This window comes from Uloborus diversus, chromosome 9 (genome assembly GCF_026930045.1).
Source record: "Uloborus diversus isolate 005 chromosome 9, Udiv.v.3.1, whole genome shotgun sequence".
In the NCBI taxonomy this organism is placed as follows: domain Eukaryota; kingdom Metazoa; phylum Arthropoda; class Arachnida; order Araneae; family Uloboridae; genus Uloborus; species Uloborus diversus.
The window spans coordinates 155,032,956-155,050,058 of NC_072739.1; the positions used below are offsets into that span (position 1 = coordinate 155,032,956).

Here is a 17,103-nt window from a genome sequence, read left to right on the forward strand (position 1 = left end):
TTTTTCTGGGTTTAATTGTTTTCTAAACGCATCCTGCAAAAAGTATTGAGCCCTCAATTCCAAAATTTTAGTTGGTAATAGTAAAAACATTCCGCCCCCTTCAGAAGAAAAAAGTTTTTAAAAATACGCAAAAGTTTTTTTTTTACAATTTTTTAAATGCAGAACACGACGCGACCAGTAAGCATTGCCGGCTGAGTTCCGCACTTCCTCATCACGTGACCTAACGGAAATCGTTTGCTTTCTCTTCACTTTTTTTTTTAACGTTCAGAGATTTCTCAGACCTTGATTTTTCCAACTTTTTTTTTTTTTTTCTGGACTGTTTGCTATATTTATTTTTGGTCAAATATTTTTGCGCATTTTAATTCAATAAAAGCGGTGATTTTTTTTTTACTTTTGCAAAGCGCTGCTTTTTGGACACTATAGGGAACATAGAGCCTTTTTTTGCGTGTAATTTTAAGTAAATAAATAAAGCTCGCGGTTTTTTTGCATGATTTTTGTAGGGATTGGTGTTATGTTTGGTAGATAGAGAGATGATATTAAGTGGGCAAAAAATGTTTTTTTTTTTTTTTTGCATAAAAAGGATTGTTAATTACTATCAGAGGTAGATATGCATGGATCGTATAGATAGATAGATAGATAGAGAGAAAGAAAAGTGGACAAATATAGAGGTGGATACAGTAGATGGACAGTAAGAAATAGAGGAACTTCAACGGGGGATCAATAGCCCCCCGCCCCCACCCCCTACACACACCATGATTTTGAAAAAACAATGCTTTCAAATAAAAATGGAAATGCTTTTTGTTATTTTCCGACAAAATTTGCATGAAGGGTATGCCTTTTGTGCCTCCCCTCCCCCTCCCTGAAAAATATTCCAAAGGACATAACGGGAGATAGATCTAGAAAATACTTTATTAAACATAAAATTTTTAAGCAGCCGCTAATGGCGAACCTTGGAGTAAAAAGGCGAATGTTAATATTGATGTATAGAGAAAAAGTTTGGTTAATAAAATCGACTTTTTTTTTAAGCAGCCTCCGAGGAAGTCAACATTGGCGTAAAAAGGCGAATGATAATATTGTTATATAGAGAAAAACATTGATTAATACCGTCGCTAAATTGTCTAAGCAGCCGCCAAAGGCGGCAACCCTGGCGCAAAAAAGCGAATTGCGTAAAAAGGCGGACCAGCTGGTCGCCGCAGGCGGCTAGTTCCCCTATATAAAAGTCAGCAGCTTTTCAAGGTATCGTTATTTGATCGAGTTTGCTATCGTCGGACAGTAGATATATATAACAGCAGATAACGTCTGCTGTTATTTGAGTGAAACGAATACGAACCCTAGTTAATTATTTATGACTTTCAGCTTTTAAATCATTAGGTTCAGTGAAAAGGATGAGGGGGATGGGACCATTGATGCCAATGTTTCAGAAGCATCGATGGTTTTCAAATTGTGCATTTCAGACATTGAAAATCGGAAATACGCCTCCAAAACCTAGTTAAGCCTATTTTCACTTTGTATTTCAAATAAAATTTTATCACCATGGATAAGGGGAGTGGGGGAGCGAGTCAATTGGAATTTTTAAAATATCACATTTAAATGTTTCTTTTCTTTTTTTCCTTTTTTACTTCCTTTTACAAAAAAGGAAGTATTGTATTCGCAAAAAAAATTTCACCCAAAAAATCGGCCTGAATTTCCATTTTGCTCACCCCCAAATGAATGTTGAGTTTTTTTCCAACCCGAACACACGTGGATATGTTCCTAGGAACGTATCGACACACAAAATATCCATTTTGACGATCCCCGAGTTAATTACAACGAGTTTTCTCGTGATGTCTGTATGTACGTAAGTATGTGCGTATGTGTGTATGTATGTCACGTAACTCAAGAACGGAATGTCCTAGAAAGTTGAAATTTGTTCGACTCCTAGTGGGGGCTAGTTGTGCATCTTCTTTTTTGGTTGCATTCGTATGCTCCGTAGGGGGTCTTTTGCTCCTTTTTTGGGGGAAATCATTGTTAAATTTCGATGTAAACTCATCGATAAATAATTTGACGGACACTTGGCGCTATATCGCCAGTCTTTTGGTCGCCAAATTTTGTCGCCAACTTGGTGACAAATTTGGCAATTTTTTTTTTTATTTATTTTTTTAAATCTGGTTTCAATTTGGCCACTGTTGGTGATATTTAGAGAGTAAACTATTGAATCATATTAAAAATGGCAAAAATGAGAAAATGACATTAACTTGGGGTAAAAGGAAGCCATGTGATGCACACATCAGCTCGGTTTTTTTTTTTTTTTTTTTTGTTAATTCAAAGTATGAAATATTCTAAATGGCAAATTTCAAAATTTCACACATATTCTCTTTCCCTGCTATCTTCCATTTCATCCTTAGAAAGTTTTTCTATGAAATGTATCACTCTTCTGTTTTCGTTTATTTCACTCCTTTATAATTCATTTCACTCCTCTAATATATATGTCAAGGAGTATTTCCACGCCTTGAAAAAAAAAAAAAAAAAAAAAAAACTAGCTATATCTCTGATATCAAGACATTAAAGCTTCCATTGAAAGATATAATTTAATTTCGCACTTTCGACTAGTTTTGCTTTATACAATGAAAATATGAGATGAATCCCCTACCATTTTTTTAAACATTAATTTCATTTTCGCCGTCTTAATTAAAGTTAGTTGAGATTAAAATCGGTGAACTTAAAATACTATAAAAAACTTCTTAACTCAAAGTTAATTTAAGGTGTTTTTTTTATTTTTTTTAAACTGAAACTGTGAACCATTCTAAATGGAAAAATTAAAAATATGACACATCTTCTCTTTCCCTGCTATCTTCCGTTTCATCCTTAAATGTTTTTCTCTGTGAAGTGTATCACTTTATTGTTTTCATATATTTCGCTCCTCAAAAAATATGTCAAGGAGTATTTCACAGCTTGGAAAAAAACTGTTTAGTCATATCTCTGATATCAAGATGTTAAAACTTCCATTGAAATATAAACTTTAAATCTGCTTTTACGGCAAGCTTTGCTATACACGAGTGCAAACGTGAGATGAATCCACTACAGTCGAACCCGCTTATAGCAAGCTCAAAGGGACCCCGATATTTTTCGTTATAACCGAGTGCTCGTAAAAAACGAGTTCGTGAAAAAAATAATAAAAATTTATCATAGTCGGTTTTCTTTCTTCTTCTTTTCAATCTCTGTTCAGTACCAAAGAAGTTGGTTTATTTGCATTGATTTGTCTGATTATCTGTTTCTTGTGTCATTGTTTTTTAAGAATACACATGCACACACATATATAATTTTAAAATCTTTCTATGCACAACAAATTAGTGCTGTCATCGCTTGTTCTCGGGATTTAAGATTTATCACTAACTTTCGGTTGACTTCGAAAAGTTAAAGAAAATTTTCCCAAAAAAGGATAAATTAAGCTTGAAGTCAACAGAAAATTTATGAGGCACAGAAATATTGCTCGCTTTAAGCGGGGTTTTCTCGTTAAAAGCGAGTTATGCTCCCATAGATTTAACATTGTGCCAACCAAAAATCTCCGATTTCCTTGCTAAATCCGAGTTTTTGTTAAATCAGGGCTCGTTATAAACGAGTTCGACTGTACCATTTTTGAGCAATCACGATTGCTTACTGCTTTCATTTGAATGTTTTTGGCGTGCTATCATTTTATTTTCCCACCGCCACCCTCTGCAGCACCACCGTCGACCGGCTCCTCACGATGCTGCTCCTCTTGCGAAAACCGTGTCCAGGTTGCATCCATATACTATACACACGCATACACACACACACCTACACACATGCACACACAGATACATACACACACATACATAAACACTACCATACACAAACACATACATACACATACATACAGACACCTACACATACACACCAATACACACAACTACCCACACATTCATGCCTGCACACAGACACAAACATATATACGTGAAATACACCGCCAACTCAGTCATTTCCAGCCGAGGACTGCAGTTTCGTGCTTATTAGCACTCATCAGCCCGGCATAGGAAAGTGACTGAGCTGGAGATGGAAAACCTCTTAAGGAAGCCAAGAGTGCGAAACAAACTGGTAGCTAATATAGAATTAGCAGACCAGACGAGTGACCGAAGCAATGGTTCGGTTCAACTCGAAGATTGAACGCGAGGCAAGGTATATTCAGTAAATTACCGCCCAATAGCCAGGGCTAAAGCAGAAATACGTGAAATACACCGCCAACTCAGTCATTTCCAGCCGAGGACTGCAGTTTCGTGCTTATTAGCACTCATCGGCGGGCGGTAATTTACTGAATATACCTTGCCTCGCGTTCAATCTTCGAGTTGAACCGAACCATTGCTTCGGTCACTCGTCTGGTCTGCTAATTCTATATTAGCTACCAGTTTGTTTCGCACTCTTGGCTTCCTTAAGAGGTTTTCCATCTCCAGCTCAGTCACTTTCCTATGCCGGGCTGATGAGTGCTAATAAGCGCGAAACTGCAGTCCTCGGCTGGAAATGACTGAGTTGGCGGTGTATTTCACGTATTTCTGCTTTAGCCCTGGCTAACTGGGCGGTAATTTACTGAACAAACATATATGCTTACACACACATACACAAACACATACCCCGCCCCAACGCACACAAACACTCATAGACGCAACTACCCACACACTCATGCCTGCACACAGACACACACACATGCCTACACACATATACATACCCACCCCCGCACACAAACACACACGCCTACACACACACACACTCGTGATTGCGAAAAACATCATTTGAATTCAAGATGACAAAATTCAAATTATTATTATTATTTTTTGAACCTTAATTTCATTTTCGCTGTTATTATTAACGTTTGTCGAAATTGAAATCGGTGGATTTTAAAATCTAAAAAAAAAAAAGCTCTTAACTCAAAACTGTTTTTTGTACATTTAAATGAAGTTAATTAAGGCGTTTTTTTTCTTTCTTGAGAAAGATTTTGAAAGAATAACATACTTTAAAGGTTTTTTCTTTAGTTTTAATTTTTACAGGGGATTATTCTCCAACAACAGTTTCCATTCGTGTATTTGTAATATGCTTTAGTTCAAATAAATAAAAAAAATATATTTGTTTCCATTGTTTTAGAGCCAAGAAAAGAAAAATCTGCATTTCTTTTTTTATTGGATAAAATTAAATCATTAGTTTGAAAGCTTTCATACTTCCGCAGCAATTTTAGTTCTCATCATTTTATTTCTAACGACTTGCATTTTTTCTTTTTATTTTAGTTTATTTTTACTCATTTTTAAAAGGTTTCAGGTTGTAACGATTTTTAATTTACATTTCCCCCCAATCCATTTCATTCAATGTCATGAATGCAAAAGCTCATTTGTATAGTGGCTTTGGATTTTCAAATCTTTTCCTCCAATATTTGCTTTTTGTGATTTTAATGGAATGCGGTTTTAACTTGCAAGTTTTATTTTTAGATTTGTTATGAAATTGCTTTAAATTGAATTAAACATTCGACTTAAAATGTTGTACAATACTTTTGAATTGAAACTCCAATAAAGCACTTTTTTTCTTTTGGTTATCAACTAGTTTAGTTTTAGTACAATGTAAACTCTACGCGTATTTATGAATAACAAAAAAATACATCATTATACTGATTTTCATGACAATTGGTTGAACGGGGCAGAAGTTGCTACTCTGCAGTGCCACCTGGTGGCGAGTGGCTTCAATGAGCATATTATGCACCTTCTCTGTGGAAAAATACATATATATAGCAATTTTCGTAATAATCGGTCCAGGTATCAAGTGAAGCCGTTAGTATACTCAAATTTTGTACTCACGCAGTTTGCAAGATCAATCCATCGCTAAAAATATCAAATAGAAAAAGTTTTAAACCCCCCCCCCCCCCCCCCCCCCCCGTTGCATGAAAAGCCATAAAACAATAAAGAGAGAATTTATTTGTTCAAACTCAAGGAAAATGGCAACAGCTAACTTCTTATCAATGAGATCTTTCACACGAATTAATTTCTGCAGCCGATAATTTTATTCGTATTTATCCAATGGATTGTGACTTAAATTGGAATAAAAAAGGAACTATCGATCGGATTTTTTTCGAACTGGTCTATAAACAATCCCAGTACCAAAAATAACAAACGGTGATAGTTTCAGCTAAATCTGCCGGGTAGTTTTTGAGTTCATGGATGACATACAGAAAAACATTCATTTATATATATATATATAGATTTAAGTTTTTTATCTATTGATAGATTGATATTTTGGTGGTTTAAATATTGCTATCCACCATTGGGCCATTCTACAAAAAAGTCAACTGCTTGTCTCGCACGCGACGGTTCATATATTTCATAAAAAAGTAATAATTGTAAAGGGTAATGACGACATTTTTTGCTTAAGATATCACACATAAGTTTGTAATTTGTTAATCAGAAAATATTTGTTCATTGATATTTAAAGTAATATTTTTAATGACATGTATGAGGCGTCACGTGCGAGACCAAGTGACGGTTTTCCGTGGAATGGCACCACCACTTTTTGTATTTCGCTTTTTTTTTTATTTTTATTTTATTTTTTTTTAAACAGCTTTAATGCAATTGAGAGGTAAAGTGTTCTTTTTTTCACGTAATAGCTCTATGTTTGTTATTTTCATCAGAAATTTAAAATCATTATTAAAAAGTATTTGTGAAATTAATTTTGATTATCCCATATTTGTGAAAATATGTACCTTAACTTGATTACATTTGATATTTATTTGTATTTAATTCGCAGGTTAAGTAGATTTCATTTGTAGAAAACATTCAAACCTCTAAGTAAAAAATTATACTACAAATGAGCTGTGAGAAGCAAAGGGGTGTAAGTGGGCATTTTCCAAGTTTGAAATAAGTGCGTTTAAGCTGTGGGGATCGGTAGGCTCCGATTTTTTAAATTTTAAGGGGTCACAGTGCCTTTCAAACATTTTTTTAAATTTAAGTACATTTTACATTTCTTTGAAACCACAACATGCCTACTTATTTCGTAATCAATAATTTATTTTCAAAATTGAAAAATATTGCCTTTTTTTTTTAATTCAAAAAATTGAGACAAATTTCAATTTTTTAAAATCCTTAAGGATTTTTTGTCTTTGCACTAATTTAAAAAAAGTTTTTTGCTAAACGATTACTATAATCATCTCTAAAAATCTGTGCATTCATTTGCTTATGAGCTTATTAGAAAATTTTCCGTGATTAATTATGTAAAAAATCAAAAGTTTTTTTTTAAAAAATTGGTTTTTAAAGGTTTTACAATCTCTAAACATTTGCGTAATTTATAAAATGCTCATCCAATGCACAGTTTTGTCAAATATGTTATTCCAATTGCTAAAAGTATTACTGTATCTTTAATAGAAAAAAATCCTTAGGGATTCTAATGACATGAAAACACAAAAAAACCATCATCGAGAAAAAGCAATTTAAAGTTTTTCTTTTGCATAAGAACAAATAGCGAGCATGGCATAAAACCACTTATAACTTTTTAAATGTTTGAACTAAAGCAATGAAACTTTTCCCCTGTGTTCAGAATAGTTTTTAGTTTTGAAATAAGCAATAGAAATTTTTTTAATCTTTTCATCATTTTTAAAGTACTGTAACCCCTTAATCATGCTGTATAGCTGCACCTACTAGGGCTACAAGTACTACATCTTTCCCTGAGACAGAGGAGGGGTTCACCTACTATTTGTAATGGTTATCTCCAAATTTTTACTTTTGGCACTTTCGTCTCTTTGCTTCTCACTGCCCCAAATGTTTTTTTTTTCTTTTTTTTGCATTTTTCATTTCATTAAATTAAATGATATAATTTTCAGCTTTCGTTTCATATATTATTACTTTCAAAATTTTGATAAATTGTTGCAATTTACTATCCTTTCATGCATTGTTAATTTGAATAATTTTAAGAGCAGTTGTATTTTTATAGTACCAAAATGTTAACGAATTTTGTACATTAGTTTGTTTCAATATTTCAGTTTTTAATTTGTTAATTTCATATTAATTCTTAGATTTTAGTTAATGAATTTTTAGATCTAAAAGCAATTTTTCTTTTACTTTTGAGACTTTGATGAATATTATCTCTATTATGCTCCTCTTCGGGTAGTTTTTACCTTTTTTTGTTACTTTTTTTTCCTCAAGAATTATAGTCGTTTTTTCTTATTATCCATTTCTAATTATCCCATTCCAAGTGAATCTTATCTTTTTGATAATACCAAACAATATCAATTATAGCCATCAATTCATTTATATATATTTTTATCAGTACAATCAATTTATTTATCAATCCATTTTAAAATACCAAACATTATAATATGGTTTTGGATAATACCCAAGTATTAACGCATTTTGACATTACTTTGTTTCAATTACTATTTCACTTTTTAATTTATGAATTACATGTTAATTATTAGATTTTAGTTAATGAATGTTTAGATCTAAATTATTTTTTTTAACTTTTGAAACTTTGATAAATATTATCATTATCAGGTTCTTTTTTGTGTAGTTTTTAACTTTTCTTCATTATTTTTTTTTTCAAAAACTATGATTGTCCACTTAAATAAATCTTATCAATTTTTGATTAAAAGTTTTTGTTTTTAGTATTTTTGATATTAGAATTATGTAAGTATGCATAATAGTTTTCTTTCATCACTAACTACTATTATTGTTTGGTTTCGTGTATTTTTTGGCATTTAAATTTAGTAAATATACATAACATTTTTTCTTTCATCCCGTTTGTGTCTTTTATTAGGAATTCAAATACATCTAATAAATTATTTTTTCTTTTTTTTTTCAGCATTGCCGTGATAACCCAAGATCTCGCATAGTTTTAGATATGTTCACTCCTATTGTACAAAGGATTCTCAAACACAACATGGTATTAATATTTTATATTAATTTAATATATTGATAAAAGAAAGTCGCTCTCTTTGCATTTTTTGAAATATTTATTTTGATAAATTAAAATCTGCTCCTTGAAATTAACAAGTTATAAGCCTGCATGGCGCATGGTATCATTTCCTTTTTTAATTTTTTTAGTCCCCCCCCCCCATTAAAACTATTGCGGTTAAACTCTGCAAATACTTGGAAACCCAGATTTTACGTTTTCTAGGTACTGTGTTTTAAAAAAAACCTAAAATACGGGAAATACCTAGAAAGCAAAAATCAAATAGAAAATCAAAAGGAAGCAAAGATTAATTTTTCAAAAGGTATAGTATCTATATTTTACGAAAACAACATTATAGTAGATATCAGTTTAGATCATTTTAACAAATTTAATTGAGGATCCGAGCGTTTAGGTTGACTGCTTTTAAATCGTTGAGTTCAAAGTTAATGCAGGATCTTCCAGTATTGAAATACTTTGCAGGTTTTTTACCTGGTCTGTATGATAAAAAGTTTACTCTAATAACAAATGTTGATATTCAACGAAGTTGTTTAGATTTAAAGGAATTGCTTTTGGAAAAGAGGTTTTTTATTTCGATTTCAAGAATATCAAAAAAGTTTTGATAATACAATGCAATTCGTATGTTATTGAAGATGGAAGCTTAAACAAGAAATTTATAAGTTCTTATTTATTTCAAGGTATATTTATTTACATTTATTTCATTTTTCATAAATTATTAGTTTAATTGCTACTTTTTTAAGTTACAGTTATAATACATGAGCACATATTTTTACAGTAATGCATTTATAAATACAAGGTGCGATCTAAAATAAAAGTAAAATGAACAATTAAAAAAAATCTATGCAAAACACTTTTACCCGGAATTTATAGGGCATCACCTGTGATATTGAAGTCATTTTAGTTGATTTTTTCAGGCTTTTTGCTTTTTGCATTTTTTAAGAATTTTAGATCATTAGCACTATATCCCTGGTTATTAATATTAATACAGTTTCAACATTCTGTAAAAAAGGGATTTGATTGTATTTAATGACGGCAATACTCGAGAAAACATAAACTAATCGAGTTTTTATTTTATTTTTTTTTCCATTATTGGAAGTTAATTTTAAGTTTAAAAGAAAGGAACCACCCTCGTTTCTATGCCACTGTTTGCTTCAATATTTATTCATTGAAGCGCATAATTCTATAGCTCAGTTGCAAATCTTCAAAATATACTTTCTGAAGAACTTCTTTCGATTGAACGAATCTTTTGCAAATTAACATGTTGAAGAAATAGCCAGTGAAATAATTTCAGTAAGAGTGTGGAACACGGCTTGGCTTTTAGCGAGTTATATGCTTTCTAAATTGGTGAAAATAGAAAAAAAAGAAAAATTCAACACAAAGTAAACTATTGTTCATTTTCTTTTTAATGTCTTCCTTAAAAAGAACAGTTATAAACTGTTTACAAATCGTCTAAAGAAATTCATTAGAAAACGATGAATAATAATAAATATAATATTTGTGATGACAGCAGAAAGATCGTTTAATAATTTTCGTTTTAACGTGAGAAAATAGAAGGGAATAAACAATCCTACATATGAACACAAAAAATGAACCTTAGTTTTTAAACGCTTTGAACCCTCCCCCCCCCTTCCGAAAAAACACCGACATTTATATTATGTTTGATAAAAACAAGGAATACTAATTTGTATCGTGTAATTTCTTTTAAAACCCCTAATTTTTAAACCCTCGTCCCTTCTTTTGTGAAAAAAAAAATCAAGTATAATAAAAACATTAATTTTAATTTTGACGTCTTGAATTCAAATTATGTTTTTCGCAATCACGAGTGTGTGTATGTAGGCGTGTGTGTTTGTGTGTGGGGGTATGTGTATGTGTGTGTAGGCATGTGTGTTTGTGTCTGTGAGCAGGCATGAATGTGTGGGTAGTTGTGTGAATGTTTTTGTGTGTGTATGTGCATGTGTGTTTGTGTCTGTGTGCTGGCATAAGTTTCTGGGTAGTTGTATGTATGAATGTGTGTGTGGGGGGTATGTATATGTGTGTAGGCATATGTGTTTGTGTGCAGGCATGGATGTGTGGGTAGTTGTGTGTGTGTAGGTGTCTGTATGTGTGTGTATGTGTTTGTGTGCGTGTGTGTAGGTGTATGTGTGCGTGTGTGTAGTTGTGTATGTATGCGCGTGTGTGTAGGACATGGATGCAACCTGAAGACGGCTTTCGCTATAGGAGCAGCATCATGATGATCCGGTCGACGGTGATGGTGCGGAGGGTGGCGGTGGGAAAATAAAATCATAGGACGCAAAAAAAAAAAAAAAAAAAAAAAAAACAGTCGAGTGAAAACAATAAGCAATCGTGATAGCTCAAAAATAATCGTTTGCATCTCCACCGTGTTTGTTTATGATGTTTTATCTTTACATTAGAATGGAATCTTTAGTCTTTTTAATGTGTTGATATATTTATTTTGGCAGATTATTTTACAGCGTAATAGAGCTTGTAATGAAGTTTAATTTAGTTGGTAAAGTATATACTTTTTAAGGGCTTTAATAGATGAATTAATTTATTCGGTGAATTTTTTGAGGAACTTTTGACTTTGTCTAATGGCTTATTTTATTTAAATGCCCATTGAAAAATCAAACTGAAAAAACAAATAATGTAGTTGTACAGGAAAGAACTTATCTGTCAACTTAATGTAGGAATTACTTATGCCAGTAGGAGTTACTTCTTTAAGTTACTTTGAAAATGAAATTACAAAGTTGGAGTCGTACTGGTTTTGGGGTAAGAAAATTGGAGTCGGGAGTCGAAAGTTCAAAGTCCCAAGAGTCGGGAGTCGGTCATTTTGACCTCTAAGTCAACAACTTTGCCAGTGCTTGTGAAGTCAGAGTCAGAGTCGGTCTTATTTTGGGGCAAAAGAGTCGGAGTCGAAGGTTCTAAGATTTCTGGAGTCGAAGTCGGTCATTTTCTTGATAATGATTCTCTCCTCCCATGTCTGCTGATAACTACACAAAGTTCAGTTGAAGTGATTAAGTTACCTATTGACAGCATGATCAATCAACGAAGCAAACAGTGAAAAATATCTCTGAAAAATGATTTTAAACTGAATGACTACCTCATTTATTAGTTTTCTAACAGCTTCTGGTTTATCTGCAGGACTTCGGCAAGTACCCTAAGACACGGCTGTTTGTCCAAGAGTATGTTCAAGCACTTAGCTACCAGAATGATGGAAAGACAGTGCTTGAAAACTTTGTTGGCAAGTAAGTGTGACTTTTGGATAAAGGTTTTACTGTAATGTTTTTAATGAAAAACACTAATGTGGATTTGCACGGGACTTCTTTGTTCGTCTCAATGATTTTTACCTAAAAGGAATGGACGCATGTATTTATTACGCGCGTTAGACTGTACTTTTTAAATGTATTTCCTCCTCTTATGGAAGTATGTTAAATATATGGAATAATGTTTTCAACTTTAAAAAAATCTGTTTTGTCTTGTTTTGTTTTTTACTTCAGAGGTCTGAAATCATAGAATAGAGTTTCGTCACGAACTTATCTTAAAATGTCTAAAACATTTTAGCACCGCATTACTATCCTCTCTATTTCTCAAGTATATAACAGAAAGTATTCGTTTCGCTGAATAATATGACTTTCAAATAGTGTCAGATTGATGTGTTTAGAATATACATTATTGAAAATAATTTAACCATTTTTGAAGAGTGTGTGTGTGTGCGTGTCTGTCTGTGTATGCGCGAAATCCATTTCATTGGCACTGTAACTGGAAAACAAATGCAAGGATGCGATGAAAATTTGGTGTACAGATAGACCCCTAGGAAATTAGCGCCGATTTGGTTTTTGCTCCAGAGGAGGCAGTGTGCAGTCGTAGGCTTTCCTTGTTTTTTTATACAAAGCGTTTACTATGATTTTTTTAATGAAATCCTTGGTTAATGTTTTATTAATTCATTTTATAGCATAAATGTTAACTTTAACTAATCTAATATTTCTAATTAAACACTATTTTATCACTATCTATTTTTTAAAACTTACTTTCCTTTAAAAATTTTATTTTATTAGTAGTGAAGTAAATTTGTATCGTCTTTTATTTCGAACTTACGTCGTTTTCCTGTCCCCTTTTCATATAATTTCATATTTTTTGCGTCACTGCTTTCCCTATAGTTTACTTTTTTTTCCTTAACCATCAATATTATCTTTTTTTTCTCGGTGTTTAGCTGGTCGAACTGTCTTGACCAAGTTTCACATACTCACTCTCATCGTTGACAAAAATTTGAACATTTTAAAATATATCCCAGGGTGAACATTTAAATTAGTTTCAAATTCTGCATAGTATAAGCTTTAGCTTAGTTGTAGAAGCTCAAAGTTGGTTAAACGGTTGTAGCAGAAACAACATAAATTAATGTGTATCAACACTAGTGACAAAAAGTTTAAATTTCTATTTTATTAAAGGTAGTAACGACATTGGTAATTGGCACTTTAAGAGTTTGTCCGGGGGGAGGGGGTAAACTTACCTCTGTTTTTATTACTTAGAAAACAATATCCACTTGCAAACAATTTTGTATCAAATAATGCACATCTGTGCATCTATTTAGATCGCTGGAAGTACAAATATTTCAATTGATGTTTTTATTAAAATATATGTATAAAAAGTTACCAAAATCACCAGTAATGGATACCTGATACCCCAGTGTATGACACCTTGTGATCCAGTAATTGGCACATGTTAATAGACTGCAAAATTACTTTTTTTCACTTTTAGATTACATACAAAGTTTATCATCGTAAGAAACATAATTAATGTTAATATAACGTAGGTAGTTTTACATAAATTAATGTTAAAGCACACATCTTGATGCGTTGAAAAATTATTTTAAAAAATAAAAATAAATTTGGCGTGTTGCATGGAAAAAAATATTGAGATTACAGTCAGACCTCGATATATGGTCGCCCGCTTAGAAGGTCACTTTTCTAAAGTCCCGGCTCGCTGAATAGGGATTCTATGTTATGTATTTTCGGGTATATGGTCAGGTCATAAAACATTAATCGCTTATAAGGTCACTTTTGTCTGACTTCTTTAAATGATTTCATTGCCTAATCGATTCACTTCCAAGAGTTTTACGCAATATACGATCCTTAAAAAGTAAAATGTCATTTTCCCTATTAACGTAGTAAATTAACAGTAGAAAGTGAGTGTTACGACAGTGATACTAAAATATGAAGCAAGTAACGTGAACACTCAGTATGTACATATCGCAATTTTTTACCAGTGAGTAGTGTTACCCTCCAAATCAATTTTCCTTCAACGCTAGGAAGAAGGAAAAAGTTCAATTTCTTTAAAATAAAAACATTGTTTCATCGTTCCCAAAACCGATTCAACCGCAGGGTTTACATTCTCAAAAAGGAAATTTAGTGAAAAATCCAAATTCTTTAAATAGTTGAAGATGTATAAGTGTAGAACAAATAGAGAAATTCTTCAAACTTTGATGAAATCAAGATCAAAAGTGTGCTAAATTTTTAAGCTATTATATATTCTTGACTGTTTGCGTGTTGAAATTTTACTTTTGTTACAATATCTTACACGTATATCAAATACCCAGCGAAAGTTGAATTTCTTTATACTTTGAAACTTTCAAAATTCAAACTTGTTGGTAGAATTTTAATTTTTTCGTGTCAGAAATAGGGCTGATTTTCCGATAAATCAAGTGGGTGTGATCATTTTTGCGGAAGGTATTTAAAATTTAAAAATGGCAAACGACACACATGGATTCCAAATGGATCGATACATCATTTACGTCGAGGAAAACTTGATTTTTCAGCTGGATAAATTATTGAGATGGCAGTTTTCATGCAAGAAAACATTCAAACACTTTTATGCCTGAAAATAACTGAAAATCAATGGTAATTGAAAATCCCATAATTTTTATTTCATTTCAGGCGGAAAAGGTTATGTCAGAAATGAATTAGAAAATATTATTTCTAATGCTTTATATGTTTTTTTTTTTGGCATGAATAAATGTTACTACAGCCTTTTTATGCACACAAAAAGCTTGATATACAGTGCTGGCCAAATTATTATAGACTAAAGAGGTTTTTATTGTGGACTATTTGTACTAAAATACTATTTATTTCACTGTTAAAGTACAGTACATACTGTACACTAATTATTACGTTATTTCATAATAATAATATGTTTGCAAGTGGCAGCGCTGTCTGCTTTGTTTATGTTCTTTGTTTATCTACCTACCAGGAACATAACCTCAATCAGCTTAAAGAGTTCACTAGTTCTTTTTATTAGTGTGTTCTGTTATATTTAAAGTTAGTTTTAGGTAATTAGTGAGTATGTGTATGTGAGTATATATAATAGTGAGTATAAACAATTTTTTACCTCCTTTAAAAAGTGTTAAGAAATGGTGTAAACCTTGTGAAAAGTATGCCAAAAAGACTTAAAATGCTCATCAAGAACAATGGAATGCATACTAAATATTAGATAATTATTTCACTGTTCGCTAATGTGTCTATAGTTATGTAATCAATAAAGAATTTGCTTTTAAAACAGTCTTAGTCTAATAATTTGGCCAGCACTGTACGTAGCTTAGGGATTTTTAAAAATTCCATGACTAAACATTTTTGATCAAAGAATGTTCCATGGATTCATGCCCTATTATACTTGCGTGAGCAAGTGGAGGGCAGTAACTGCAAATTTTTCATTTTCCTTTATTTATTTATTTTTTTATTTTTATTTTATCATCTTTTGTGTATTTTCGCTTTGTTGTACAAGCTTGCTTATTTGGTTAAAAAAATAGCACGAAAAAACCGTCGAATTCGTAACTTTATTGTTAGAATTGAGCCGAAAACGCGCTTTTTCAAATATCTCGATAAAATATTTTTGCAGATACTGCTGTTTACCTGTCCACGGCACTATGCACAAACATATAATAGGGCATTAATTACGTATAATCCTAAACAAAAGTACAGATTTATATTCGTCCAAACTCAAAACTTTATTTTTCCCTTAAGCGATGAAGATTACTGTTTTAACTTGAGCAAAGGTTATTGAACTCAGATTCAAGAGAGCTAATTAGTTCCCTTATAAAAGATCAGAACGGATTTGATGGAATTAATCCTCTTAAATGTGGAAGCGTTTCCCTGATTTAGGAATGAGAAACTCCTACTCCAGTTGCATCATTAGCCTGGTGTGTTTAAACTTTCCTCTGCGTAGTCTTCCACCAATTATTTTTCATTTAAAACAGATGTAATTAAGTCTCGGATGGAATAAGTGAGTTTTTAAATGTGATGAATTTTTTTATTTATACTCTAAATTTCTTTTTGTCTAGTTGAGAGTATTGCATAGCCTCTTTATAATATTTTCTTTCAAACAAGACTTTTTTTTTTTCAAACTCGATTTATTTTTCTGTATAATATTTTCTTTCAAACAAGAATTTTTTTTTTTTCAAACTCGATTAATTTTTCTCAAACTTGATTTTTTGAAGTGAAACTTTTTGTGCGAGGGCTTTGAAATTCTGATCCTCAACTTTTTTGTGTAACGGAAGTAACATAGTTGGTTTTTTATTGTTCGCAAAAACAATGACAAAAATAGTAATTATAAAGTTAGTTTTGTTAAATTTAACAAATTAATTTCATGGCTGAACCTAAACAAGCATATATTTGTGGATTTTGTTCATTTTAAACTTTTCAAAAATAGAAGGTTTTCGAAGATTTCTTCGATTCAAGTTAAGTCCATCTGTTTAGAGTTGTAAAAAAACATTGCTTAAGATGAACATTGAAATTAGTTTGTTAACTTTTATCAATAAAATTAACTTTATAATTACAGTTATTTTTCATTGCTTTTGGCAGGAATCAAAAAGCAGATTTCGAGTATTGTTTAGTTTTCTCGTTGTTTATAATCCATATTTTCTTCTTTTAAATATACAATTTTGTTGTGAATATTCCTGAGTCAGGCGCAGAAAGAACAAAAGCGTAGGGTGAGACAAAACGTAAAGGTGAAGTGGCAGTTCAGAATGTTAAAAAAAAAGAAAATATGAAAGCTTCACTTCTATCGTGTGTTTTTACGACGCAAAATCTTTCTTCTCAATCTATTTACATGAATAAGGTATTTTTACGCATATTTTTGCGCTATATTTCAGAGATTTTTAACTTTGGCTTTAAATGTCTGAGTATTCGA

At 31.8% G+C, this 17,103-nt stretch overlaps 1 protein-coding gene across 1 annotated transcript in view; it reads left to right on the top strand.

Moving 5' to 3' along the window:
- Positions 1–17,103, top strand: part of LOC129230570 (C-Maf-inducing protein-like) — a 305,729-nt gene that overhangs the window by 208,686 nt on the left and 79,940 nt on the right. The window contains exons 7-8 of the mRNA XM_054864975.1: positions 8,821–8,901; positions 12,067–12,170. Of these exons, the coding sequence (XP_054720950.1) occupies positions 8,821–8,901; positions 12,067–12,170 (185 nt within the window). The remainder of the gene's footprint in view (positions 1–8,820; positions 8,902–12,066; positions 12,171–17,103) is intronic.